The sequence below is a fragment of the Pelecanus crispus genome, chromosome 21 (assembly GCF_030463565.1).
Source record: "Pelecanus crispus isolate bPelCri1 chromosome 21, bPelCri1.pri, whole genome shotgun sequence".
NCBI lineage: Eukaryota > Metazoa > Chordata > Aves > Pelecaniformes > Pelecanidae > Pelecanus > Pelecanus crispus.
In genome coordinates this window covers 2,635,921-2,662,988 of record NC_134663.1, presented here as the reverse complement: position 1 = coordinate 2,662,988, position 27,068 = coordinate 2,635,921, and the positions used below count along the sequence as shown (strand labels likewise).

General features: G+C 57.6%; 2 protein-coding genes across 3 annotated transcripts in view; both read right to left on the bottom strand.

The window, feature by feature from the left end:
• The window catches only part of PPP3CC (protein phosphatase 3 catalytic subunit gamma), a 34,571-nt gene extending 23,351 nt beyond the window's left edge, over positions 1-11,220 (bottom strand). For both annotated transcript variants that reach the window (XM_075723912.1, XM_075723914.1), the window contains exon 1: positions 11,170-11,220. The gene's annotated coding sequence lies outside the window, so the exon portion shown is untranslated. The remainder of the gene's footprint in view (positions 1-11,169) is intronic.
• A 5,033-nt stretch (positions 11,221-16,253) lies between these two features.
• Positions 16,254-22,019, bottom strand: SLC39A14 (solute carrier family 39 member 14). The gene is made up of 8 exons (XM_075724059.1): positions 21,759-22,019; positions 21,485-21,671; positions 18,874-19,043; positions 18,203-18,325; positions 17,920-18,105; positions 17,444-17,651; positions 16,747-16,931; positions 16,254-16,400 (listed from the first exon to the last, which is right to left on the bottom strand). Exons 1-8 carry the CDS (start codon positions 22,017-22,019, stop codon positions 16,254-16,256), a joined length of 1,467 nt encoding a protein of 488 aa, XP_075580174.1.
• Positions 22,020-27,068: the final 5,049 nt, after the last annotated feature.

The window sequence follows — 27,068 nt, the reverse complement described above, 5'->3', positions numbered from 1 at the left end:
GCAAACGCTATCTGCCTGAAGTGGCAGCTACAGCAAAACTCCGTTTGTTTCCCGAGTGGTTGGGTTTCTCACGAAAAGGAGGTGTCCTCTCACCCTGGGCTTCAAGTCCAAAAAATCATCCAGAACTAAACGTGCTCGATAATAAAGGTGAGAGAGATTTCCCTGCAACTCCTGACACCCACCTGGGAGCGAATCTGAAGGGCACTGAATGTGATAGCCCCCTTCCCTGCCTGCTCCTCATCAAATGAATGATATTACAGATAGAGAGTTGAACAGATGGTTACAGATGCACTTTGGGGAGAAAAAAAAGTACATTTTGGGCATTCTGAAGCATCAGTACAGCTCAGACAAAACTAAGCACAAGTAAAAGCTCTCTTTTCTTATGCTGAGACACATGACGTAAGGTACTAACAGCTTCCAATTACTGCATCCTCTCCACCTGTGCTGGAAGGCATCTGAAGTATTTGACGGACGTTCAGCTCAGGGTTTGACGACTGGGGATGACAGACGTCCATCTGCCACAACGGAGATCTGGCCGCCGAGGAAGCCGGACCCGGCTGTCAAAGGTAGAAATGTTCACAGGGAAAAGTCTGCACGAGAGCCGTCCGTACGCCCTTTGAAAGGCGGAGAGAAAGCTGCCTCCTGTGCCGAGCTGTGCATAGCATGAGGTCAGGGCTTTTTTTCCCCCCCAATTTCCAAATAGCCTAATGTTATTTTTATCAGGCATTCCTATTCGCATTCACACCTAACCTACATTCGGCTATTCAAAGTTGAATCCAGGGCTCAGACGGAGCCAGTTGAGAGGCAATAACCTGGAGAAGTTCAGCAAGGAAAGGCAATGCCATTTTGTGCTTGCAGGAAGCTTAAGTTTCAGGATCGTGCAGAGCTTTCACTGTCATTAACAGGGAAGAAACCCTTGAAGGCGAGTGATGGATGCCATCATTACCTACAGCAATGCTCTAGCCAACCTGCTTCAGTGCTTCTCTGTGAGGGGATCCAGACCAAAAGCAAGGATGGGACAAACCTCAGCAGCCAGAGTCAAATCCAAACCTGCTGTTAGTTCTAATACTTAGTAGCAACTACCCAATATTCCGTGGAATAATCTTTATTTTCTCGAATTTATGAGCCGTACAAATTTCTGGTCATAAAATGCCGAGATGTCTTTGCTTTAAGAATCCCCACACTGGTTTGCATGAAATTTTCTCTCCCTTGGGGTGCCTCAGGGCAAGTTTACATGAGAGTCTGCAAAAACAGATGTATGCTTGATACCAATTTTTCAAAGCCTGGACCAAGCCCTGACAAATAATCTGTGTCATTTTTCAGTCTGAAGCAGCGCTGGCACAGGCACCCTGACCCTGCTATGTCAGAGAACTGCGCTCTCCAGCTACAGAACCTATGTGGAAACAAAGAGATCACGAAGTGGAGCAAATATATTGCTCCTCCAGCCTCCTACCACCTGAGAAAATAAGTAACTTCTCCCCTTGCCGCTGGATTGTGCTAACATAAATAACATTAATATCTCAGAAGAGTCACCAAGTAAAGCAAACACCTTCCTTGCATAAATGCAGCAAGAGCCAGGAACGATTACTATTGCCATTTCTGTCCGCCCTCCTCCAAACTTTTGCATGTTCTTTCTACTCTTCCAAGGGTAGCAATTTTCCTTTTTCATTATGCATAAGAGACCCTGGGTTTCAGAGGCTCCAAGCACTCACAAAATGGAGCAAAAAAAGAGAGGGTTTTTTCCTCACCCCTGGCAGAGCTGCAGGAGGACCCAGCCCTGCGCTGCGCATCAACCACAACCATTGCACGCCCCGTCCCCGTTAAGAGAGAGTATCTGGCGCGCAACACTTGGGCTATCTTCCCCATCCATTTTGCAAGTGTAAATTCCTACTGAACGGCAGCTCCTTCAACATAGAGGAGCATTAAATGCAGTTCATAACACCGCAGTTCTATCCGAAACTAGTCAAGAGCTGTGCTGCTGGAGATCAAGCCAGCCTCCCAGTGCGCAACTGGTTCAGACAGCTCACTCTGCTCCTTACCTTGAGCCAGATTCCTTTTTGTAGGACAACCGGAATATCTCCTCACAATAACCCTAAAAATATCTGTATTGTACATCGAATTCTACCAAGCTGAATGATTTCTTTGAAGGGGGAGAGACACAGTCATCACGATACTGCAGTCGAGCGAAACTGAGAAAGACTAATCAACTGAACCGTTCCCATCAGCAAATCCGTCTTTACCTTATCAACTGCCTTTCAGTCATTCAAGGAGTAACACCCAAATTTTGAGGCCACGTTGACTCTCAGTTACTAGAATCTGGCACATGCAGTCTATGCAGAAGCCAGGTGCATTTAATTCCAAAAAAAGCAAGCGACACTCCTGTGCATCAAAAAAATGCAAATACAAACATAATGTGTGCCAAACGAGCATAACCCAGGCCACGCTTAAAGCTCCCACAGACCTGCGGAAATACTAAGCGCAACGCCAAGAGGCTAGAAAATCATAAACGCTACCTAAATCAGAGTCCACCCGTACATTTCGGATGCCATACAGCCTCCAAAACCTTATAGTTACCTGAACTGTGCTCATGGACTTCGAAAAACTTTAATGGGGACAGAAGATAATTATCCTTAAACTGTTCTGCTGGCAAAACATCTAGCACGGACAGTAAACAGTGTTATCAGACTAAGGGAAAAAAAGGGGGTGCCTTTGCCAAAGTAAACCGCGGCTGCTCAAGGAGGGTTCACCGACAGAGTTGCGTGCCAAGGTTTGCCATGGTAGGCAAGCCCAGAGGCAGCTACGGTGGCCCCTTGCCGGGCCGCTGACCCGCGGGGTGGAGCTGGCTCTCTGCTCCCTCTCCGCGCTCAAGGAGCCGGGTGAGATTAAAACTGGGAGTATTTAATTAGAACAGAGGCGATTTAAGACTGTCACCGCACATCAGCCGCCCAGCTCTCAGCCAGGAGAGCCATCCGCAAACCTTTCCCCATGGAATCAGCTCTTCACGCCAGGGTTCCTGCCCAGCCACCAAAACCAAAGCTGAACCTCGGCCGCAGCCGAGACCCAGATCCACGCTGCAGCGTTAGTCTTGCTCTTGCCAAAGCGCCCTGCGGCTCAGAGACCGTCTCAAAAACGCACTCGCTGGGCACTGAATTTCCTCAGTCTCCGTGGGAGCAATGCAGCATGTTAAAATTGTACTTGCTTGCAAGGTCCGTCAAGTTTCCAGCGCCCGCATTGCTATGCGTAGGTCCCTCTCTTAATGACCAGCAGTGATGCGGATTTGCCTGGGATTGTCATTGAGACAATCTGTCCGGAGCCAAGTCCTCTGCCAGGGACGCAGGCTCCTTACATCACCGAGTGCCAACTCACCAGCTACTGCCAAGGAGAGCACAGAAGCCCTCGATACCAGCCTGGAAAAAAAATCTCTTTTGAGACCCTCAAGCTCTGTAGACTTCTCAGCAGTTAAAAATCTATGTATTCGTACGAAATAACCACTCGACAGCACACCGACCCACAGCAAACCTGGCGTCTTCCTCTCAACGGGTCCATCGGTGGGGATGGTCTCTCAGCTGACTCGAGGGGGTCGCTGCGGAGCTTGAGCAAAAAAGAAAAAGAGGAACAGGAAAAGGCCGAGGTCTACAGCAAACAGCTGCAGCTACTTAAAAAAAAGTGAGCTCACCAAAGGAGACGGGAGGGGATTCCTAGATGTCAGCAGGCAGGGAAATTCACCACCTGTTTCACAAGGTTAGCAAGCTGCCAGCGTGTCCACTAATAGATCATTAATACAAGAACAGCGGGGTCTTTGTGTCAAAGGCAAATCCCCCACCTGCTGGTGAATGTAAATCTGAGCCCACCGCCGGCAGCGGCAGGGGACGGGGTGCTGGCTCTGGTTTTTAAAGCTACTTTAAGCAGACACAATTTTGCACATTGCGTACTTTCGAGACCTCGCTCAGGACGACGTTGTAGGCAGGAATCGGCTGCTCTACATGGGAAACCTGAACAAAACAGCACCCAGAAACACTCAGGCTGGAGCCCAGGCGCCGTGGTGGAAGCAGGCAGAGCCCAGCCTGCAGGCCCTTGGAGAAGTGACTGTTGTATCGCGTCCAGCAAAAGGCGGTCACATCATCGATAAATGAGAATTTCAGCACTTGCAATCACCGCTGCAGCAAAAACAGACCAATTCACGCGCAATAGGGGTCTCAGCTTCTCTTCTCTTCCCATCTCACGCCTTAATGCTTCAACCCGAGCTGCATTCGCACTGGATCAAAATAGCTCTAGTTAAAACGTTTCTTGCAACACGCTTACTCCCTGTTTGACATTTATACCCACATATCACCTTATAACCACACAGAGGTGCGGACGGTCTGAAGGGAGCTGCAAACTAATTAAAATCTTCCCAGCGGCCACACTGGAGATCAGCCAGAGCAGGTTTCTTGCAAACCAAAGAGTAAGTAGCCCAGTAAATGGGCTAAATAAGATTTAGCAATGCTTTCAGAGCAGCTTCACAGACCTTCATGTGCCAGGGACGGAGCTCGATGACAGGACACCCCAGTTACGGCCGAAACAGCAAAACCAGTCCTCTGCGCTGCTGTTCAGGGTCTTCCTCCATGGAACCTTTGCAATATGTATCTGAGACATCACTTTCGGGATAATGTTCTCACTGCTGTTTGAGAAGCCATTTTACCATGTTCGCTACACCTCAGCAACTGATAAAAGGGAATATTTTCTAGAGCAGGCTAGGGAAACAAAGACTCTTACTGGGATCACTGTTGACACAACTTCTCCCTGTTTTCCTGAAATTTACCCCGAACCACCTGTCTTACACGGGGGAGATCCTTGCACACTTTCACCAGATCTGGCTCAGAGCAGGGAAAGTGCTTTAAACTCACATTTTACAGCCACCACCATTGCGGAGGTATTCACTAAAGTGGAGAAGCACTCAGAAGCCAGGAGATTGATGTAGACTTCTGGAGAGATAAACCCCACAAGCCCTCTCCCGGCGGCGTACACAGGCTCCCAGCTGGAGGAGGTCGCATTACTCAACATGCTCGCATCCACCTCAGCTCCTAATGGAAACGCAGCGAGATCCTATTAAGGCTTCATAGCTGGAGATGCTGCAGCTTGAGACAGCAGCGAGGTTTTGCTTCGGAGGCTGGAGGTCTGAAGTCAAGAGTGCAGCCCAGATAGCCCAAACGCTCCTCTCCCTGCCAGCGAAATCTTTACAAGCCGCACTCAGGTTTCTTTTTCCTACCGCTTTTGAGCATGCTGGAGCACCCACCCTTCATCCTCCGCCTCACCTCTGGTCCACGCCACCCTAAGCAGAGATGCTGTGGGTGCAGCGCTGCTCCCCATCCTTCCCTCTGCCCCTACACCAAAGCTCCCTGCCCTGACGGGTTTTCGCAGTACACCTGACCTGGCTCTCAAGTGTCATCGGCATATGCCTCTTCAGCACCACAAGCCCGGCAGGCTGGCCTCCAAGAGCCATTCAGAGCCAAGTCTTGCATTATAGGATAATGCTGATGCCTTTACGTAGCCTGTTTCCTTGCTCCCGCTGCTTAATGATGTCTAATTCCATTACCATCCAAGACATTAACGCACTGTGCATCTAGTAAATGCACCCGCCATCCCAACACAATCGGCAGAGGAGCGCAAGGGATCGAACAGGGAACACCTGGAAAACCAGCCAAGCTGGGAAGGATCCCGGACAAATATAGGTCTCCAAGGAGTATCTTTAGATTAGCAGGTGGCTCTGCCCCCACCGAGACCCCAGGATTTACCTAAATAGCTCCCTTCATCACAAGCAGCCCAGCGTTCATTGCTATTTTAAGCCAGCACCCTGCCCTACTTCCTAAGGAACAGCCTGCCTTCTCCTGCCCATGCAACCAAATGGGCACCAAAAACATTACAGCTAGAGGAGACAAATTCCACTCAACTCTGCCTTCTTTTATTAAATGAAAAATAGTATTTCGGCACCATAGCTAGCCAATATGGAGCTCAGTTGTTCTAATTGCTACAGAACAGGCCCTCCGCAGCCTGGAACGGAGGGGAATGGGATTAACCTTTCACAGGTGGATATCCAGATAGCAGGGAAACAGAAAAACCATATTAAACACGAGGGGCTCCGGAGAGGCATGACCTTCCCTCCTCTCCATCCCACCTCCAGGGCCGATCTGAAGCATCTGGTGTTATTCTTGGAGGAAAGAAATGAAAAGACAGCCCAATCTGCTTTCCCTGACACCTTATCGCAGTTTTCTAAACGGGTTTTAGTACCAAGGCTAGCGTTGGGCTTTAGGTTTTGCCACCAGCGGTGGCATTTCTGTTAATTAGCACGGCAGCAGAATGTCTCTGCCACAGACTATAAAGAAACCTGGCTCCGGGAAGCTTCATACACAAAAAAAGGGTACCACTGGCTCTGTTTGGGGCAGACGAGGGCTACGTGAAGCATATCAGAGCTGAACAGCTTGCATTACCCCAAGACGTTTGCAGAAGCGCTGCTTAGCACTGCATTTGACTTCTGATCAATTTTTGGATGAAGCGCCATATGATCTGGCAAAATCAGCACCAATTCTGCAACACCCAGTCTCAGCGCAGCCAGAAACCTGCCCCTTTTCTTAGTACATCCCATTTACAAGGAAGAAAGCATCTTTCCTGCAAGAAAGGCCCTGAAAATACCAGATTCCCAAGTAATGCAGAGCAATCCAATGGGGTTCATGCTTTAAGTGCTATCCACAACTCAAGACCTCCTTGAGCTCTGTCCAGACAAGTTGCTGTATGATGACACAACTTGCTTTTTAGAGATCCCACCACCGCATCTTGACTCAGATGGTATTTGCACTTCTCCTCTGGCACGTCCGAGGTCTGAGAGCATGCACCTTGGCCTTTATCTCCACTTTTAGCCATTTTCACAGCTCTGTTCCCCCCCGTCAGCTACAAAATGGCAACACTAAACAAGAGAAACCAATTAAAGCATTACAGAAGACAAACCTGAAATGAACAGCAATCACAGTGATGATACTACATATTTCTTCTTTTCAACAACCCCGATTTCCCATTTATTTAAGATTTGCCTGAGCCTTCCCTTGCTTTGCACGCAATTCAAAGCTACTTTGACTTTTGTATCGGTGCGTGCTCTGTTATAAAAATTCCCTACAGCTCCCAGCCTACCGCAACTGGAGAAAGCCCAATGCTCAACCATCCAACTGCATTTCAAGAGTAGCAGTTTATATTAAAAACAAGGTAGGAAGAAAGCTACATATTTTTCATAAACTGAAAGTGCCTTCAGCCAGCACGATGAACTAGCACACCCTCTGAACCCTATCCACTTGGCAGCAGCGTGGGGGAAGCTCTCCAAAGCCTCTGAAGACGGCATCTATTGATCTGACGCCGATTTTTTGGCTCCCCAGAGGCACAGCTTCTGTTGAAGGCAGCGGGAGCCTCACCGAACAAATCCCGCGGGATTGGACTCCATGCCTCTAGCAGCATCTCCGCCACGCTGCAAAGGCACGCGTTCACCGTGCAGAGAGAGAAGGGGAGCAGCTCGTCAGGTGTTTTCTGCTCGAGCTTGACTTCACCCGAGCTGAACATGCACGTGGTACGAGATATTGCTGGGGCAAGTGTGCTCAGATTGCCCCGCCGCTCCTTCACTCCCAGAAACTTTAATTAGGTATTAAACAGATGATCTACAACATATCTGGGAGGTTCACACCACGAACCAGACAGCTGATATGTAAGAGAGCATCATGTCAGGGGTCTTATACCCCCCCTGCTGCCTTCAAATGTCTTTCAGCCAGGAAAACACAAACTAGATATGCAAAAAGGTGCCTGAAAAAGCCCAAGCGCTTATGGAAGGACAGCAAAGTGCAAACCTGGAAAATCCACTTGTTTACAGGACACCTTTAGCTACGTGGTCTCAGCACCAGACCCAGCTTTACCACCACCACACAATTCCTCAGTATCAACCCACTGACGATGGCTCAGTCCGCCCGCCTGCAGAAAAGCAGAAACCCAACACTACTTCATGAAAACGTAGCACAGGCATTACTGAACAGTACGTGGATTAGGCACATCACACTGACTACCAACAAACGGCTGCCAAAAAGAGGGCACCAGATCCTAGCTGCTTCTCGTTCACCAGCTTTGTAACGGTGCAACACTTTACTAATACACACATCTAGAAAATCACTCTAGATTATTTGCTCTGGCTCAGCCAGGCGTCTAAATGCCAACACCCCGGTTTTTTAAAGAATTTTTCATGGATGCAGCTGCAGACACAGTAAGTTGGGTGGGTTCCCACCGTTCAGCCATGCTCACGTGTCTTTGGAAAGGATCCTCGCAGCACGCAGCTATGCTTACCGTCGCCGTCGCTTCCCAAAGGACGTCACACCTTGCAGGTGTGATTCGCTGGAGGTGGAACGAAGCAGGATCGCTTCTGTGCAATGAAAAGCTCCGCAGGTTTGTTTTCACAGGGCACGGGGGGGGAAGACTCCCACCGTGCCCAAGTCCTGACCTCGAGCATCCAACCTACGTGCTTCAGAGGCACTGCAGCAGCCCAAAGCATCGCGCCCGCCTGCCTGCAAAACGTGTATTTCATAGGCTGCGGATCCATCAGTTAATTCGAGCCTACCTTTGGGCTAACGTAGATAACTGGACCTAGCCAATCGCTCAGATTTCCAGCATAACCACCCCAAGTGCTCTCACGGGAGCACCAAGTTTGAACATTAATGCTCTCTTAACATCAGCCATCGGTTTGCTGCTAGAACTGGGCTACTACAAAGCAATTCTCAATGTACCCCAAAATTAGAGATTTTACTAATGAACATGAAGTTACCCAAGTACAAGTTTAAGCGCAAAACCGAGGCAAAGGGAATCACTGTATTTCTCCTGACTACACATAATTATAGTTAACGCTTCTGCAGGGCTCTAGAGACGTAAATATATAGGTTAAACATAGTTAAAATTCTACATCCTACTTAAATGTAGGCATTTCCAATTGAACGCAATTAGCTTTTATCTTCAGGTTTAAATTATTAATAACCGCGAACAATGTCACCACCTTTAAACAATAATCACAGCCACGGAAGAAGCTATTCCTCCCCAGATTTCTAGAGGCACTCGAATCAGCGTCCCAAGCATACCTGGGGGAAATCAAACACTCTCCTTGCCAAGTTCCCGCGGCTCTCGGACCATTAGCGCACGGAGCAAGCAGGCTCCAGCCAACGCCACGAGCCTCCGCCCCACCTGGCTACGGACTAATTACCAAAATTAGCGAGGGCCGTCCGGATGTGGCAGGGTTATCAAGCCCTTGAGCAGCGTCGGTAACACCCGCAGGATTGCTGATAGGGTTTCCCAGGATCTGGAAGCCCAAGCAGCAGGGACAGCGTGTCGGTACGGACGACTCAGCTGAATCATAATGGCTGCATTGACATTACCTTCCCCGAACAAGGCCAACCTAAACACACGCAGCTGCCTGGGATTTAGCAGGAGATTTACGGTTCGCACCGGCCACTCGGGCTGCCTGCAGACCTACAAATCACCAAGCCACATGCGTGGCTCTGGGGAAGACCTCGGATCCCCCAAATCCCCGAGCCCTCCAGCCTTATTTCAAGCGGCACGCTGAAAGCAACCCACGACAAACACCCGTGGGCAGCACAGAGCTAACCAAGCCTGAGGAGCCTCAAAGTCCAGGCTGCCACCCTAGTCCACTTTCCCTTCATTTGAGGCCATGGTTATTAACATCTAAACATGTGATCGGCCACATGACAGGCTAAAAAAATCACTTGGACCCGTCCAGAGGAGAAGGTAGAGATGGCAGCTTGCATCTCTCTGGTGGGCACACCTCCATAGTCGTATATTATAACCATTCCTGGGAAACCGCTCCTTTCATCAGCCGGCTCGGGGCAGCACAACTGCCTGCAACAATTCAAGCCATCCGGGCGAGAAGCTTTAATAACCGGGTGATTGTATAACTTTGACAGCTGGGTGCCTCTCGGCTACAGCGGTGGGTGCTGAGCAAAAGTTTAAGCGAGCAAAGGCGCGCGGTGGATGTTCCCCGATGCGTGGGTACGATAATGGCACCAGATCAATTAGGGCAGCAAAATGTACATCATACGAGCCTCCTCCTAATCCAGGAGTTTCTCAGCTAACGTATTTCTTTCCTCATTAACCGCTTCGGTGTCTTCTGTTCTTTCAAAAATAGTACCTACTATAACGGGTCCTGAAGAGGGGGCCAGCTGGCACCCGCCTCGGGGCATCGAAAGAGCGAACAGGGCTTTGGGGGAGGCAAGATGCAGGCAAGCAGGCAGGGAGCTGTCGGAATGAGGGCAGGGTGGGCTCCCACCCCCCCCAATCCTCAGGGGGAGATGCAAAGCAGGGCCAGGCCAGTCCCTGCTCCCACCCAGGGCAGGGTCTCGGCACCCCAGGCTGGGGGGCGAGGATCTCGTGGGCATGAAGGAGCCCACCGCCTGCCTAGGCTGGCACTGCTCCCCTCCCAGCCCACCGCCCCTGCCCTCCTCCGGGGTCCCCAGGATGGGGATATCCCCCCCCCCCAAAGGCAGGGCAGGGATGCCCCCCCCCGCCTTTGCCACCACCTGCCAGGCAGCGGCCTCCCACTACCCCCGTGTCCACGGCCCCATGGGGCTGGGGTGGTCCCCAGCCCATCACCCCCACCTCCCGCACCCCCATCCTTGCCTTGCACCAGGACCTGCACCGGAAAAAGGCGGCGGGGGGATTGTTCATCCCCTTACACCAAGGGTGCCCCCCCCCCAGACGCAAAATACCCCCCCAAGCTCCTCCCAGAGCAGATGCCCCCCCCCTAAAGCTCCCTTTAGAACAGAGATATTCCCCCGACGACCAAAGCTGCCCCCCCGGCGCCTCCGCAGAGGCTTCTGCCAGACAAACGCTGCCCCCCCCAGCCTGCCCCCCCCTCCAGCGCTCCCCCTGAGGAGGGGCACCCCACCACAACAGCCCCCCGCCGCTCCCACCATTCCTCCGCCCAACCCGGGCTCCCCAAGCCCGGGGATGCCCCCCCCACCCCGAAAAAAAACCCCAGCCTCCCCCCTCCCCAGCGTGTCCCCCCCCTCCCTTCCACCCCTGGGGTCCCCCCACCTCAGGCGCCCCCCGTCAGTGCACGCCCCCCGCAGGCAGGGGGCGCCCTCGCCGCCGGCCCCCCCTCACCCTTGACGATGCGCTCGGTGGTCGGCAGCTTGTTGTGGCCGCGCCCGGACATGGTGGTGGTGGCGGCGGGGCCGCTCCCAGCCTCCCCCTCCCCACAAACAAGGAGGGGGCCGCGGGGTGCTCCCGGCGGCTGAGCGGGCCCCGGCGGCGGCGCTGGGGATCCGCTGGGTGCCCCGGCGGCCGCGCTGCGCTCCCCTCCTCCTCCTCCCCCCCCACCGCCGCCGCCGCCGCCGCCACCCGCCGCCCCGCGCGGCCACTGCGCAGGCGCCGCCCCGCGCCCGCCCCGCCCCTCCGCGCCTGCGCGTCAGCCCGCGCTCGGCGTCACGTGGGCGCGCCCCGAGCCCCTTCCTGCCGCCATCTTGGAGGGGAAGGGGGCGTTGCTAGGCGACGGGGCGGGGGGGACACAACATGGCGGGAGGTCTGTGGGGCGAGGGGCGCGACGCCCCTTCCCTCCATGAGCCCGAGGGGCACCTCACCCCGCAGCACCCCCCTGCCATAGCCTCTCCCCTGCCAGCCCCCGGCCTGGTTCAGAGGAGGGGCGGGGCGGGGAGAGAAGACAGCAAGTAAAAATAAAAACCTCCACACCACAGTGAAGTTCATAGGTTCAATCCCTGCTTACTGCAGGGGGGTTGGGCTCGATGATCTCTCAAGGTCCCTTCCAACCCAAAGCATTCTATGATGATGATTCTATGATCTTCTGCCAGCGCAGATTGGGAAATGAGGCACCGGGTGTGCAGCGTTCACGCAGCCCGACAGCTTGCAGCATATGGGGAAGCACAGCCAAGCGTTAACGCTCCCACTGCAAATAGCAAGAAGGGTTTGAGTTTGAGGGCCAAGGGTGAGCCCGGGTAGCGGGGCTCGCTGGGTTTCACCTTTCTGTTGAGGTGGGTAACTGAGGTCACAGGCATTCATCAAAACATGAGGATTTTGCAGCAAAAACCAGCCCCCCCCCCAAAGCCTCGATGCACATGCCGGGAGCGCTGCTGCCTGGCAGCCCCCTTGGAAGCACTCAGACAGCGCCGAGGAGAGAGAGCAAGTCAGACGCATGCTGCAACCTTTCTTCCTTAGAATAGCATTTATTTTTAAAAACCACCACAGATTTTTTCAAGATTTGTTTTCTTTAGCTGCAACGTGGTTTCTAAAAATTGCGCTTGCCACTCGGAGCTGGCAGCTTGAGGGGAATGGTATATAAAAAAGCAAAAAAAGTGAAGTAGAAAAGCAAAGTATGCTTTTTTTTTTTCCCCCTTCCCCTAATGCAGGGTGGGGAAGCAAGGACACAAATACCGCTGCTCCGAGTCAGGCTCCCTCGTGTGAGCTGGAGAGGAATACAACATCCTGCAGACCCGCTCCGAAACCTCTGCCTCCCTCCAGCCAAACATCAATGCTTGGAAATACATTTAAAAAAAAAATTAAAAAATAAAATTAAAAAGGACTTTTTGACTCTAAAGGCAATTCCTGGAGCGCCATGCCACGTGGGCAGGCGGGGGGGGGTGGTGTCAGTGCCATCTTCTGTCGGGCGCACCGCACTGCACAGCCCTGGAAATTGGGGCTGGAAAAGCGGGATTGCATCACCCAGCCCGCCTCAAATGCTTCGCCTTGGAAAAATCCTGAACCAGCGGAGCTCCCATCCCTTCACACCCCAACCAGCTCTGGCCGCGGGGAGGTTTCCGCCGCTAGAGCACGCTTGCAACCCTCCGTCATTACAGAATATATTTTATTTTGGAATTTTACAAATAACTTTACAACTCACGTGACATAAGTTATGTTCTTTGTTTCAACGCGTATCTCTTACAACACCTGAGTTATTGAAATACTGAGATGGAACTTGAGCTTCGAACTGGACACAGGAAGGGAAACACAGATGAAAAAAATCCATAACGAGCTTGATTTGGGTTGCTTTCCCTCCTCGTCCTCCCACCTGCCCCATCCCTTCCCCGACGGCAGGTACCAGCCTGCCCAAGCCAGGAACAGGAGCTCTCTCCCACCGCTCCTTCGGTGGAGGGAGGGTCCCTCTCTGCGAGGACCCTTGCTTCTTGGAGGGGTTTCACTCCCCCCCCCCCCCCCCCCCCCAAACCTCTGGGTTGCAGATTTCTCAAAGTCAACTCAGTTGGCAAGAAACAGGGTTAAACTCCAAACGAGAAGACAACGGACTCACGATCCCCACCGTGCACCCGTACTGGCTCCGAGGAAGCCGAGCGTCACTCCTTGCCACATTTCCAGCTCTTGGGGACGCAGAGGACCTGCCAGCCACAGTCCGCAAGCGCCTCGCGGTCCCCAGGGGACAGACAACAAGATTTGCCCCCCCTTCGCCTCCAACACAGAGGCTTTTCCATCTGTGCACACCGCTGAACCGCTCCTGCCAGCCACGACTTAGCCCTGGCAGTGCTATGGCTGCCCTCTGCCCCATGGAAAGCCGCCAGCGATACAGTGTTTTCCAAATACTTCCTTCGGAGAGGAGAGGGCACATATGCCATTCAAAGGACTCAGTTTTTCCACATCAAGTCGGTCAGACGGGGCTGCAGCTCTCTCAAGCAGGGAAAGGGAGTTTCCAATACCACTTTTCCTCCCCAGCTACTGAGAAATTAGCAGCAATCTGAAGCACGGGCAATGACTGGAAGGTGCTGCAGAGACAGCTGGGTGCCTGACCGAGGGCAGATCAATGCTTCTTCGAGGTGGCTCTGTCCCACGGACCAGCCACAGAGAGACGAGTGACTTACGATGACTGTCCACACGAACGAGAGACACTGCACGGGATGAAGCAGAGCCCATCTCTCCTTGAAGGCATCACCAAGGGCAGCAAGCGGCCCAAGGACCGTGTGGTACCTCTGGGTTGAAGGGTGCTCCCAAGAAGGCTCCCTGCTCCTCGACATGCTGATATTTAACCTTCTGGGTGCGGGACAAAGCCAACAAACAGCCTCCTGGGTGCCAAGGGGACAAAGTCAATGCCTAGCCTAGCCAAAGCCACCGAGAACAGAGATGCCGAGCCACGAGGATACTGGCAGTGCCACATCTCAACAGGCAGAGACCTATGGACTCAGGGACAACTGTTAGTAGCCTAAGAGGAACGTCATCCAGCTGGTACCTAAGGCAAATTAGGAACGACAGTGAGGTTTGAGCCAGCGATCAAACCAGGGCACGATGCTACTGGATGGTGCCGAGCCTGGCCCAGGCTACGCCAAGGACTGAGGTCCCTCGCCCCTCTTGCCATGGGCAGGAAAAACACCCAGCACACCCTCCGCTTTGCTTTCCAACAGGGGTGGAACGGAAGGTGTGGGGAGCCGCAGCTCCAGCCCCCGGTGCCGAGCAGCACCGAGCCGAGGCATCAGGATGGCCATCACCCCGTCACGCACACCCACGGCCACCTGCACGGGCAAGGGAGCGAAGGAAGACACTCAGTGACAAGCCATCCCTGACACGTACACCAAAGCACTTCTCAAAGCCATCCGCACCGCTCTTTCATCCCAATCCAGCACCGTACCCACTAGGGTAAGCTGCCTAAATCGGCTCCCGCTTATCAGCGTGGCCACAAACTCACCTCTCCTGGGTGCAGGATAAGGTTTGGGGGGAGGAAGGGGGTGCAAGGGAGCCTCAAGCGACACGGGTGGGGTGGGCAACATTATCAATATGATAATAAGTCAATTCACCTAGTGAATCTGGGGAAAGCCAGCCCAGAAGCAGAGCTATGAAGTGCCTGTAACACCCTTCTCTGGCTACTCCCTAAGGCTGGAAATGCACAACCTAAAGAGGTTCACAGTCTATTTTTTTTTCTTTTTTTTTTTTTAAAAACAACCCCCCCACCCCACCCCAAACCTCAGCAACTCAGCAGCACCAGTGTTTAAAAGCCGGTGTCCGTTCCCAGGTGTCGGCGTGAGCTTGGTCACAGTGTAAGGACCGATCCCCCGGCTGGGGAGCCCGTGGCCAGGCAGGGGCTCGCCGTGCCGGCTCTGCCCTTGCCCCACACTGCTCTTGCGCCTTTCTCGCCAGCATCGCCGCCCGGCTGCCCTCATGGAAGGAGAAGGGGGTGTTTTTGACCCCCCACCCGTACAGCAGCAAGGGCATAAGAGAGGTAAGAGCATCCTGCTAGCCTTCTCCCAGCCGCTGCCCCACGCAGCCCGCGTCCGTCAGTCCGACCCGCACAGCGTGTGGTTTGGCGTCCTCGGCTCCGAGTGCTGACACCCAGAATGTGCTTTTAAAAAAAAAAAACAAAAACCCAAACAAAAAAAACCTAACCCTCTTCACCCTGCCCTTCCCAGGGCATCGTCCGGGCTGCCAAGGCAGAACGGGAGAAAAACCAGACGTGGCTCCAGAGACATGTTTCTGAAGACAGCAAGGATGATGCTCAAATCATGAGCTGTGCTCCTCGAGCCTCCTCTTCCTCGGCAGCCCTCTGTGCTTGCAGAGCGCAGCTCCGAGGACTGGATGGTAGGTAACTCTCTCAGAAGGAGGGTTTACGCTGGTCTGCACGCTCCTGCAGCAGGATACCACCTCTCCATGCAGGAGAGAAACGCCAGCTCCTTGTACGATGCCGGCGAATGTGGCGGGTCCCCGTTCCCCTTCTTTGCGGTGGTACTTTTCACCCGCTGCGCATCCATTCCCTGGCAGGGGAGCAGGCGGAGGCAGCTCGCGTCCAGCGCTAGCCCTGTACCCCACGGCCCCCCATCACGCATCCCCTGAAAAGGGGCCAGGGGAGCATCGCATCCCATCGCACCGCTCCGAGCACAAGGACGGGAGCAACACGGCTAGAGGAGCTCCTGTCTCCCAACTCCATCCTTCCCAGGAGACGCAAGAAGAGAAGGGATATGACACCGGAAAGAGATCCTCCAGTCAGTTCGGTCCTACGGCGAAGGGGATTAAGCTCCCCTCAGCCTTAAACCAAAATAAAATTAAGTCTGTGGAATAGCTTTAAAAGCAATGCCTCTGCTTCTGTAGTGTGATGTCAGTGCCCGCACAGGTACCGTCATATGCTTGCAGCAGGAAAAGGAAAGAAGGAAAAGAAGGAAAAAAAAAAAAAAAGAAAAAAAATACCCCTTCCCCCCAAAAAAAACCGCAGAAAAACTGGAACAGGGCTGTAAGACGGGCTGGTCCTACCCGATCTGGATCTGGCCAGAGTACATGGTGAGCAGTACCATGATGGTGAACCCTGTCAGCAGCCCCGCGTTCTGGATGGCGAAGGTGATCAGCGTGCTGCCGTTCTGCTCGTCCTCCTGGCTGACCTCATTCATTTCGGGGAACTGGGTAGGGGGAAGAGAGAGCGATGGCCGGGCTCAGCAACAGGAGCGGCTCCGTCCTTCCCCGCTGCTTCCCACCCCATGCCACTGTCCCAGTAAACATTCACCCCCCGGCCCGGGGCTCTCAGCATCACCAGCCCAGGAGGCAAAGCAAAGCGGAGACAAACGCCGGCCACTACAGACAACATCTGCGTTGGCAGGGGGGACAGAGCAACCATCCCCCCCGTGCTCTCCGTGCCTGCCTCGCCTCCAAGGGCAAGCCAGAGCAATTCCCAGCCAGGAAAAAAACAAAACAACCCTGGTAAGGTCCCAACCACGAGCCCGGCAGCACCCTGGGCTCATCATTTACCATGTCAGCCAGTGCGATGTACAGAAACATCCCTCCGGCCAGAGCGAAGATCCAGTTGGCAGAGAAGTGGCTGCCGGCCACAATGCCGAAGGCCAAGCCCACGTAGCAGCAGCAGGCGGAGATGAAGTTGAAGAAGAGCGCTTGGCGGATGGTCATCCCGGCGTTCAGCAAGATGACAAAGTCCCCTGCGGGAGAAGAGGATGAGAAGGGAAGGGGCTGTCACTGGGCGGGCAGCAGCAGCGTTGGGACAGCACCGAGGTGCTCGTTTTAAGCGCCTGCTTTTGCAGGAGGTCAAGCATGGGCTCCCCGTGCCCGCTGGCGCCGAGCACTGCCCACAGCAGCTGCCTGCCAGCTCCTGGCCCTGCCCGCGCATAAATTCGGACGTTCAAACCCAAACCGCTGCCTGCCTCCCCATTCCCAAACCAACGAAGTGTTGGTGTTTTTTTTTTTTTTCTTCAGATGTCTCCATCTAAATTTAAATCTCAGACATCATATTACCTCGTTATTTTTAGAGCTGCGATTACTCAGTGTAGTTTACAGCCTTGCCTTTCCCCCCCCCCATCATTACTCTGTTTATTCCACCCCACATTTGCCTTTCGAGAAACAACGGGTAGGATCAGGAAAGCGGCAGGGTTAGCCTTAAAAGAGAGGCAGATCTGAGAGCCCTCGCAGCGCCTTTCCCCGAGGACTCACGTACCCAGCTCGTGCGGGAACTCCTCGCAGAGGATGGCCACGGAGGTGCTGATCCCTTGGAAGACGGAGACGGTGAAGGAGGCCCCGATGGCCAACCCGTCGATGAAGTTGTGGAGGCCGTCGCTGAGGGTGATCATCCACGCCAGCGTGCCGATGTCGGAGTATCGCACCTCCTTCAGCCAGTAACATGCGCTCTGGGAGGCCTGCAGGTCCTGCCACGGCACCCCGACAGCAAGGGCTCAGCACCCAGCTGGTCTGGGGGGGGTCACTGCTCCCTCCACCGGCCAGGGGAACCCACCCCTCCATGCATTAAATCCACACAAAGCTTGACCTGAGCCGTTTGCTTCCCACCACCCACAGAGAATTTCATCAGGGAGCTGCAATGGGCTTCAAAACTTCTCTTTTTCATTGACAGGCAGTTGTTTGGGTTGTTTTTTTCCCCACACGCCCACCCACAACCCCACAGGAGGAGACACTAACCTGGACAGAGAGGGAGCCCACCACAACCTTCTCATCCCCGGAGGGGGTCTTGCACTCCAGCTCGCTGGTTATGTGCGGGATCATGTGGTCCAGGTCCCCATTCTGCAGCTTCTCGGTGACCCCCTCCTCCTGGTCCTTCTTGGAGGGCAGAGCTTCGGGGCCGTAGTGGCTGTGCCCGTGGTGATGCTGTGGGACAGGGGGGATTCACGGGCGTCAGCCACCCCTGGCAATTCTGCCGTTTCCCACCCAAACAGCGCTCCGAGCAGCCCCTCCTCAACCTCACCTGGTCCTTCTGCTTCAGGAGCATCTTCAGGACCTTCTCGGTGAAGAAGAAGAGGTAGAAGCCCCCAAACACCACGGCGGACTTGGAAACGTAGTAAGCTTCTTGAGGGTTGAATCCAAACGCCTGCAGGCAAAAGGGGACAAGTGACAGGACTGAGGAACGGTCTCCGGCAGCATCCTTCATCTGCCTTTGCCCCTGGCACCTCTGGGGCAAGACCGCCGCATTCTGACCCCTCTCTAAGCAGCAGCTGCTTTGGGGGCAAGCTCAGAAAACGCCTTCGTGCGCCTTTAATCTCCCTCACTCCCTCAGCCAAGCCAGCTGTGCCCCAAATTGGATCCACCACCCTGCACACCAGGACAGGGATGCTAACAGCAGGCTTAGAAAGCCTCCGCCATCTCGGCACAAAGGCGACGTGCCTGCAGGGCTAGAAAGGGTAATAACACAGCGCTTCTCTGCTTGAAGCAGACTGGAGGGCTCCCTGGAGCGACTCCTTTCCAAAGAGGGGCGAAACGCCAGCTCCGACTGCGGTCCCGAGGGGCTTCCAGCCTCCGTACCTCGCTCTTGGCTCCCCTCCGATGCCGCCTTCCCCTTCTCCAGCCAGCGAGCGCCCAGAAAAAGAGAAACAGCCCCCGAGAGAGAGAAAAGGACAGACCCGACGGCCCTCACCCTACCTCGGGAATGAGCTGGAAGAGGGCGTTGGAGTAGAGAGTTCCAATCGCCAGAGCTATGAAGTAGAGGAGCAGCCGCTTGTAAAAGGTCTTCTTCATGAAGGGCACCACGCTGGCTCCCACCAGCGAGCAGAGGGAGATGACGGTCACGCAGAGGAAACCGTAACCCCAGACTGCGGCGTGCGTGCCAAACCCACCCCGGGGATTCGGATGAGGGGAGGTTGTCGGAGGGAAAGGAGATCAACGTGGGGAAGGGGAGGGAGGGGAAGGAATCCATACCGAAAGGAAAGAGAGAGGAGGGAGGGAGGGGGGGGAGAGAAGAGGACATTCATTAGTGATTGCTTGTTCATCCAGCGATGGTTCAAGAGGGCAAACCTGGTGCTGAGTGGCTCTGGAAACAGCTCTTTGGGAAGCGCTGGACGGACACCCCGCTGCGGAGCTCGTGCCAAATAACCGGGAGAGGATCCCTCCCTTGGAGCAAGCAGCTCTCTTTTAGCACCAGGATGAAGCCGAGTTTTGGCAGCCAGGCTGTTTCAGAGCCAGCACCCCAGCTCTGCTCCCCGAGTCCCCGTGGGACATCGGGCGGCCGTTCCAGGGCCACAGAGCACCGAGGTCCCCCGAGCATCTCGTACGCTCCATCCTCATTCTGCAGCCTGGAGAGACACAGCTGGTCCCCGCAAGCCAGCTGGGACTGGGATGCTCCGACTGATGGCAAGGGTGGAGCGTACGTAAGTCATTTCAGTTCCTGGCAGATCAGGAAACACAGGCGCTTGGTTTTTATGTTCGGCAAATAAAAGTCGCAGTTCTGGAGTTGAAAAGGAGCCTTGAAAAAAAAGATATCCTCCCCCCCGCCAACACGGACGAGAGCAAAGCAGGCAACGCCGGGGGGCAAAACCCAGTGGCAGCAAAGGGTGCTCTGCTCAGAGGGAAGGCTGCACCTTAAATACGGAGTGTTAAGACTGGATGCGCAGGAGCTCAGATCCAGCTCCTCGCCTCCCCAGGAGATGGAGAAGGGCTCTGTGAAGCTGCCTGGACCGGGGGGTCAAGGAAGCACGCGTGTTTTGAAGGTGTCCAATCTGAGAGCGCATGGGCGTATTTATTCAACTCCAGAACTGTGCAATTACAACACAATTAATTTGCGATGTATCTGTCGGACCCATCGGAGCACCAGGAAACCTCACATAAGCCTCAACCCTTGTGGGAACATCAGTCTTGTAAATCAGGGTGGGGAAAAAAGAAGGGCAATTAAAACATTTGTAAAAAGTTGGCTGACTCGAGAGGAAGCTGGTGCTTCTCTGGGCTGCTCTCTGTGCTTTTACACCGGTATTTCCTCCGCCTTGCACGTCTTTCCATCCAGCTCACACCACGAGCACTGCTGCATCTCAGCAGCCTCAGAGCCGGGCAGCTCTGTGTGAAGCAGGGCTGAGCACATCCCTCCGAGGGAGAAATTCCCTTGGGAAGCAGACGCAGCCCATGGGGCAGGAGCAAAAGGCTTCTCCCAGCCCCTTGCCGGAGCTCAGACCTGGCCAGCAGCCTCCCCACGCTGCCTGAACACTCGACAGGGTTTCCTGGTGCTCGGAGGGGTGAGAAAAGCCCTGCGGAGCCCCTGAGACAAGCCCTCAGCCTCGGGTGACGGAGGGATCGGTTCGATTCGGCAGGGTGGAGGCAGAGAGGGTGCCCGGAGAGCTGCCCTCGGAGACGGGAGAGAGGCAGGGACTTTCTACCGCACCTCTGGGATGAGCTGGAAGAGCGCGTTAGAGAGCAGCGTGCCGATGGAGAGCGCGATGAAAAACGTGAGGACCCGGCTGAAAAAGGCCTTCTCGGTACACGGTATGATGAAGACTCCGAGCAGGGAGGCCACGTTAATCATCGACACACTGAGAAAACCAAAGCCCCACACTGCGGAACGAGAAGAAACGAGGGCCAGACATTACCGAGGCTCTCGGCGCGGGGAGATGGGGAGGACCCCGAGACCCCAGATCCGGGCAGGAGGAAAAGGCTCGCTCCGGGTCTACGCCCCCAGGCCGGGGCTGGCCTCGCCGCACCGGAGCATCTCTCCTTTTGCTCCGTACGCTTCTGCTGCGACACAAACCGTCATTTTTGTTGCAGGGCAGGTGGAAATGAAGCCACCAGGTTACTTGGAAGAGGCTTTCCCGAGACAGCCCCAGCCTCGCGGCATGGGAGAAACCGGTGCTGTGCTCAGGGCAGCTGATCCAAGACCTCGGGCATTGTCAGGACCTGGATGCATGGAAGCTCGTTTAGCATCTGCTGGCAGCTAGAGGCCAGTGGGTCCCTAAATGTGCCAAGCCACCCGCTCCCACCCACGGGGACTTGCAGCAAGGTCCGCATCATCCAGCTATCCCAGAGACCTGCGGTGTGTGTGATCAGGGGCAAAACCACGCTGCGAGCCCACAGCACAAACCACACTGAGGAAAACCCGTCAGGACTCCCAGCTGCTGTAGGCAAGCTGCCTCCTCTTGTCTCTGCCAGACTCTGCCTATGCCCCAGAGCCGGGAATGGGAACCGGCTGTCTCGCAGGTCCCGGGGTGCCTCATGTCCCCGAGCTCCGTGTCCAGGGCCAGACAGCGCTCATGCCCCCCGGTTCCCCGCTTACCTTCGGCCGAGCTGGGTCTGCTCTCCTCCGTCTGCTCATTTTCCTCATTTTCCATGTTCTCGGAGGCGCACGCCCCAGATTCCAGCTGCTGCAGGATGGTGGGGCAAAACTCCTTGAACTCACGGTGCCCCACGGCGGAGCCCTCGCTCAGGTTGTGGATGGCAAAAAGCTCGACGGAGCTGAAGCACTGGGAAAGGGAAGAGACAGGCACGTGCCTTGAGACTCCCGCAGCTCCGTGAAGAGGCTTTGGGGGTCTGCAGAGCCCCCGCCTTACCTGGGAGAGGTTCACCCGCTGCTGCGGCGTATGGGAGACGTTGGCATGTCCCACTCCCACGTCCAGCCGGTTCAGCAGGGCCTTGAGCTGCTTCAGGCTGAGGGTTTCGCTCTCGCCGTACCGCTGGAGGAGATCCTGCAGGAAGGAGTCTGCGGAGAGCGCCGGTCCTGCGGCATCCCTGCCCGCCCTGACCCGCGGGCAGGGGAGAAGGCAGAGCAGCGCGAGCAGGCAGCAGCCCCAGGGGCCTGCGCCGGGGATCATGGTGCCTCAGGGATGCTGGAAGAGAAACCACGTTCCACCGTTAGCTCTAGCATCCCGAATGGCTCCCACCGCCCCATCCCACCTCACAGCTCCATCAGAAGATGGCAAATTTCTTCCCCAGGGAGCCCCAGGCCGGCGGGGACGCAGCACTGAGAGCACCCAGCTCCCGAGGAGGGACTCGACTTCTTTTCACAAGCGATACAAGACTCAGCGCTTCTCCTCCGCCCTGAGCCGAACCCCTGGCACCCCCTCCCCAAGCACCCAGCTCACCGCAGCCGCCGGGACGCGGCTCCTGGGGGCTCTCAGGAGCTCTGCAGTGCCCTGGGATCCCTGGGGAAGAGCAGCCGGTGGTCAGAAAGCAGGCAGCGGCGCGCAGGCAGGGCTGCGATGGGGATCCCACGCGCGTGCCTCCGCCAGCGGTGCGGCCAGCAAACCCCCGGCGCGGTTAAATACCAACGCCGGCTGCCAAATTCGGCTCTCCGTGGGGCGAGGAAGTCACGCGCCGGCCCCCAGCCGCACAAATGCCACGTCGGGTCCTCCTCGTGCCACCGAGGCCGGGACACGCACCCCTCGGGGACCTCTGCCCACCCACGCCGGCGTTCGGAGGACGCAGGAGCCCAGAGGCCAGAGGTGGCGTGTTCATTAGGTTATATTTTAACTATGATAATTACAGCGAACCGGGTCCTTCCCAGCCGCAACCATAGATGCCTTTGTCGTATTTGCCTAGAATCAATCCTTGCCCTCTCCGCTCCTTTCATATAAGCCGGGAATCGATAAAAGCGGGGCGGCAGAGGCCGGAGGGAGCCGGGGTTCACCTGCCGGCATGCTTTGGGTGCAAAGGAAGGGGCTCGGAGCGAGGGTGGGAGGCCAGGCACGACCCGCACGTCCACCTTGGGCAGCACCCAAGAGGCTGGAGCGGGGCCCGGGCTGCTTTCCTGGAAAAGCTTCACCGAAAGGTGGGTGGCAAATTCGGGATTCACAAGGACAAGCAGAAAATAATTCGCTCTCCGCCGCCTCCATACGCCCAGCAGCCGCCCTGTTCCCAGCCCGGGGCTCCGCTCTGCTCCCCTCCCGGGGGTTTGGGCACACGCTGCCTCGTGGTTTCCCCTTCCCGGGGGGCTCCTGGGAGGACGGGGTTTGCAGCCCCGGGACGGTTCCTGCACCGTTGTGCGTCGGGGCCCCACATCCAGCCCGGCTCTGCCCTGGCACGGGACCTGCCGCCCTGGCCAAGCCACGTTCCCGCCGGCCGCTCCGGCACCCCGCCACGCTCGTCCCGTGCTGACGGCTTGCAGATTTCGGTCTCCTCCAAAACCAAGCCCGAAGACATTTTTGAAGCCCGGCCAACCGATTGTTCCGAAAATAACCTGGGGCCTGGTTTGCGAGGCTCGGTGCTGCCCGGGGCGGCGAGGCCAAACCCTGGCAGGACCCAGTCCCCCTCGGAAGGCGCCCGCATTCCCGCAGGTTTTACAAGCTTACCACACTTTGGTGAGCTTTGTTTGAAGGTTTTAGCCTCCTCCTGCCGGGGCTTAGCTCGGATGCTTTAGCTTAACCCCTCTCCTCCCAAAACGGGCCAGTGAGCTCGTCTGGCGAGGTGCTGGTAACACCCTGCTTGGTGGGGGTACGGGAGGGACCCCTGCCTCTTTAGCAGCCCCCAGCGAGAGCCAGACACCTTCCTCCACCTCCCCACTACCCAAATCCCCGCTTCCAGACGGGTCCTCCCCGGGCAATGCCCCCGTCACAGCCCCAGGAGCAGCACCCAGCCCGGGTGGCCACGTGGAACACGCCGGTGCCTCCCAGAAGGCACACGGGCGCTGGCATGCAGCCCACGGTGCCAAAGGCTCGTCCCAGCAGCACCGCATCCCGGGACGGGCACGTCGGCCGCCTTTCCCCCCCTGCTCCGTGCTGGCCAAGCGTTCCCTGCGTCCCTCGTGCCGCCGGGAGCCGTCCTGCCCGCGGCACGCCGATTACCGTCGGCCCGTGCCAAGGCACGCAGCCCTCTCCGGTGCCAAAATCACCCCTGGGGTTTCTCCCAAAACCGGGCTGAGCCGGGTACACCCAGGGTGGAAAACCGGACTTCAACTTTTACCCAGCTGCCAAACAAAAGGCAGGAAGCGGTTTGCAGGCAGAGCCGGGCAGGGGTTTGAATTGCACAGGCTGGCTGCCGTTTTTAGGGCAGAAACGAGGAGGAGGAGCAGCCCCTTGGGAAGAGAAAGGCTCAAGGAGGAAGAGCCTGGGGGTCTCCGACCCCCCGAACACCGCGGGGAGCCCAGGGCGAGGCAGGAGGGTGCGAACACCCCCAAACCTCCCCTATGCCAGAGGCGAAGGGGAGCTGCAGCAAACGCAAACCCCTGCTGCGGTCTCTCCGCCGCCGGCCAAGCGGGACCCCCTCAAAGCCCCCCAGCCCCCTGCCCCTGCTACCTTCAAGGGCGTCCTCTCGCCAGCCACGGGACCTGCTCCTGGGGCCCGGGGAGCCGCGGTGCCGCGCACGGCCCGGCGCCTGACCTACTTTATCGCTCGCCACTGCGCCGGGATGGGTCGGAGGGAACAAACCTCTGCCATGGGGAGGGGATGCCCAGGAGCCGCCTGCCCCGGGCGTCCCGCGGGTCGTGTCCAGGAGCAATGCCCGGTGGTAACGAGAGCCCAAAGGAGCTGCCGGGGCCGGGGGAAGCCCCTCTGCTCTCCCACATCCCTCAGGTTCACTTCCCAGAGGTCATCGATCCCAGTTGCAAACCCTCCAAACCGGGAAGGTGACGCGCCGGGAACGAGAAACGCTGGCAAAAACGCGGCCCCAGCGACGTCAGCCCGGTGCCAGACGCTTCCCAAAATCCCGCACAGGGACGGCTGGCTGTCGCAAAACCCCTCCTGCCAGGGTGGTTTGCAGCCAGCGGGCCCCAACCTCCTTCCGCAGCAAAAAGCCGCTCCATGTGTCTGGCAGCGCAGGCAGGACCTGCCCGCTGGCAGGGAGGGTTTCCATGTCCTGGGGCACGTCCATGGCCCGGAGGGACGGCAGCCGGGCCACGGCCTCCCTTCGCCCCCTGGGCTGCTCCAGCCGCTCTCCTGGCCCGGAATTTCCCCGAAAAGCGGGCCCGCAGGCCCGGGGCAGGCAGGAGCTGCCCGGCTATCCCACCCCCGTGGGGCCCTGCTCCCTGCCCCATCCCCACGCCGCTCCTCACCCCACGGCCGCTCCCTGGCCCCTTTGCCCCCTGCCCCTGCCCCCAGCCCGGCCCCCAGAGCTTGCACCGGCGGTGTCAGAACCCATTCTGGGTCCCCTGCCCCATAGCCGGGTCCTCCGCCCCCATAGCCGGGTCCCCCGCCCCCATAGCCGGGTCCCCCGCCCCCTCAACCGGGCCCTTCGCCCCCATAGCCGGGTCCCCCACCCCACAACCGGGTCCCCTGCCCCAACAACCGGATCCTCCGCCCCCACAACCGGGTCCCCCACCCCACAGCCGGGCCCCCTGCCCCACAGCCAACGCTGCCCGTACCCTCACCCGGCCCCAGACCCCACAGGCGGTCCCAAAGCGAACCCCACAGCAGCCCCCAGGCCCTACGACCGCTCCTAAGCGCGGCCCCAGACCCTAAAGCCGGTCCCGGACCCCGCGGCCGCTCCCCGCATCCTTCCCCGCATCCCGGGGCTCGGGGCCTGCCCCATCCCGGTCCCCCGCTCTCCGGGTCCCCGGGGCCGGGTCGCCGCCCGCGCCGCATCCCCCCCGGCCCCATCCCTCGCATCCCGGCCCGTCCATCCCTCGCATCCCTCGCATCCCGGCCCGTCCATCCCTCGCATCCCTCCCATCCCGGCCCTACCTCCCGCTCCCGCCGCCGCCGCCGCCGCCGCCCGCTCCCGGCCGCGCAGGGCGCACGCTCGGCCGGCACGCACGGGGAGCGCTCCCATTGGCTGGCGTCACGGCGGGGCCCCGCCCACCCCGGCCCCGCCCCTCCCGCCGCCGTGCAGCGCCGAGCACCGCGGCCCGTGGGGGACGGGGACACGGGGCACCCCCACGGACACCCCCGGCACCCCACGGGCCCTCCCAGGCACCCCTCGGGGGCACGGGGCACCCCTCAGACCCCCCCAAGCACCCCTCGGGGGCACGGGGCACCCCATGGACCCCCCCAGGCACCCCATGGAGCTACGGAGCACCCCTCAGACCCCCCCAGGCACCCCTTGGGGGCACGGGGGCACCCCCATGGACCCCCCCAGGCACCCCATGGGGGGCTATGGAGCACCTCAGACCCCCCCAAGCACCCCTTGGGGGCACGGGGCACCCCATGGACCCCCCCAGGCACCCCATGGGGGCTATGGAGCACCGCTCAGACTCCCCCAAGCACCCCTTGGGGGCACGGGGCACCCCTCAGACCCCCGCCAGGCACCTCTCGGTGGCCAGAGGCACCCCATGGAGCCCCCCCAAACACCCCATGGGGCTATGGAGCACCGCTCAGACTCCCCAAGCACCCCTCGGGGGCACGGGGCACCCCACGGGTCCTCCCAGGCACCCCATGGACCCCCCCAGGCACTCCATGGGGCTACGGAGCACTGCTCAGACCCCCCCAAGCACCCCTCGGGGGCATGGGGCACCCCACGGACCCCCCCCGGCACCCCCTCGGGGGCACGGGGCACCCCTCAGAACCCCCCAGGCACCCCAAAGGGCTACAGAGCACCACTCAGACCCCCCCCAAGCAACCCCTCGGGGGCACGGGGCACCACCACGGACCCCCCCAGGCACCCCATGGACCCCCCCAGGCACCCCCATGGGGGGCTATGGAGCACTGCTCAGACCCCCCCAAGCACCCCTCGGGGGCATGGGGCACCCCACGGACCCCCCCCGGCACCCCTCGGGGGCACGGGGCACCCCTCAGACCCCCCAGGCACCCCAAAGGGCTACGGAGCACCACTCAGACCCCCCAAGCACCCCTCGGGGGCACGGGGCACCCCACGGACCCCCCCAGGCACCCCATGGGGGGCTATGGAGCACCGCTCAGACTCCCCCAAGCACCCCTCGGGGGCACGGGGCACCCCTCAGACCCCCCCCAAGCACCTCTTGGTGGCCAGAGGTA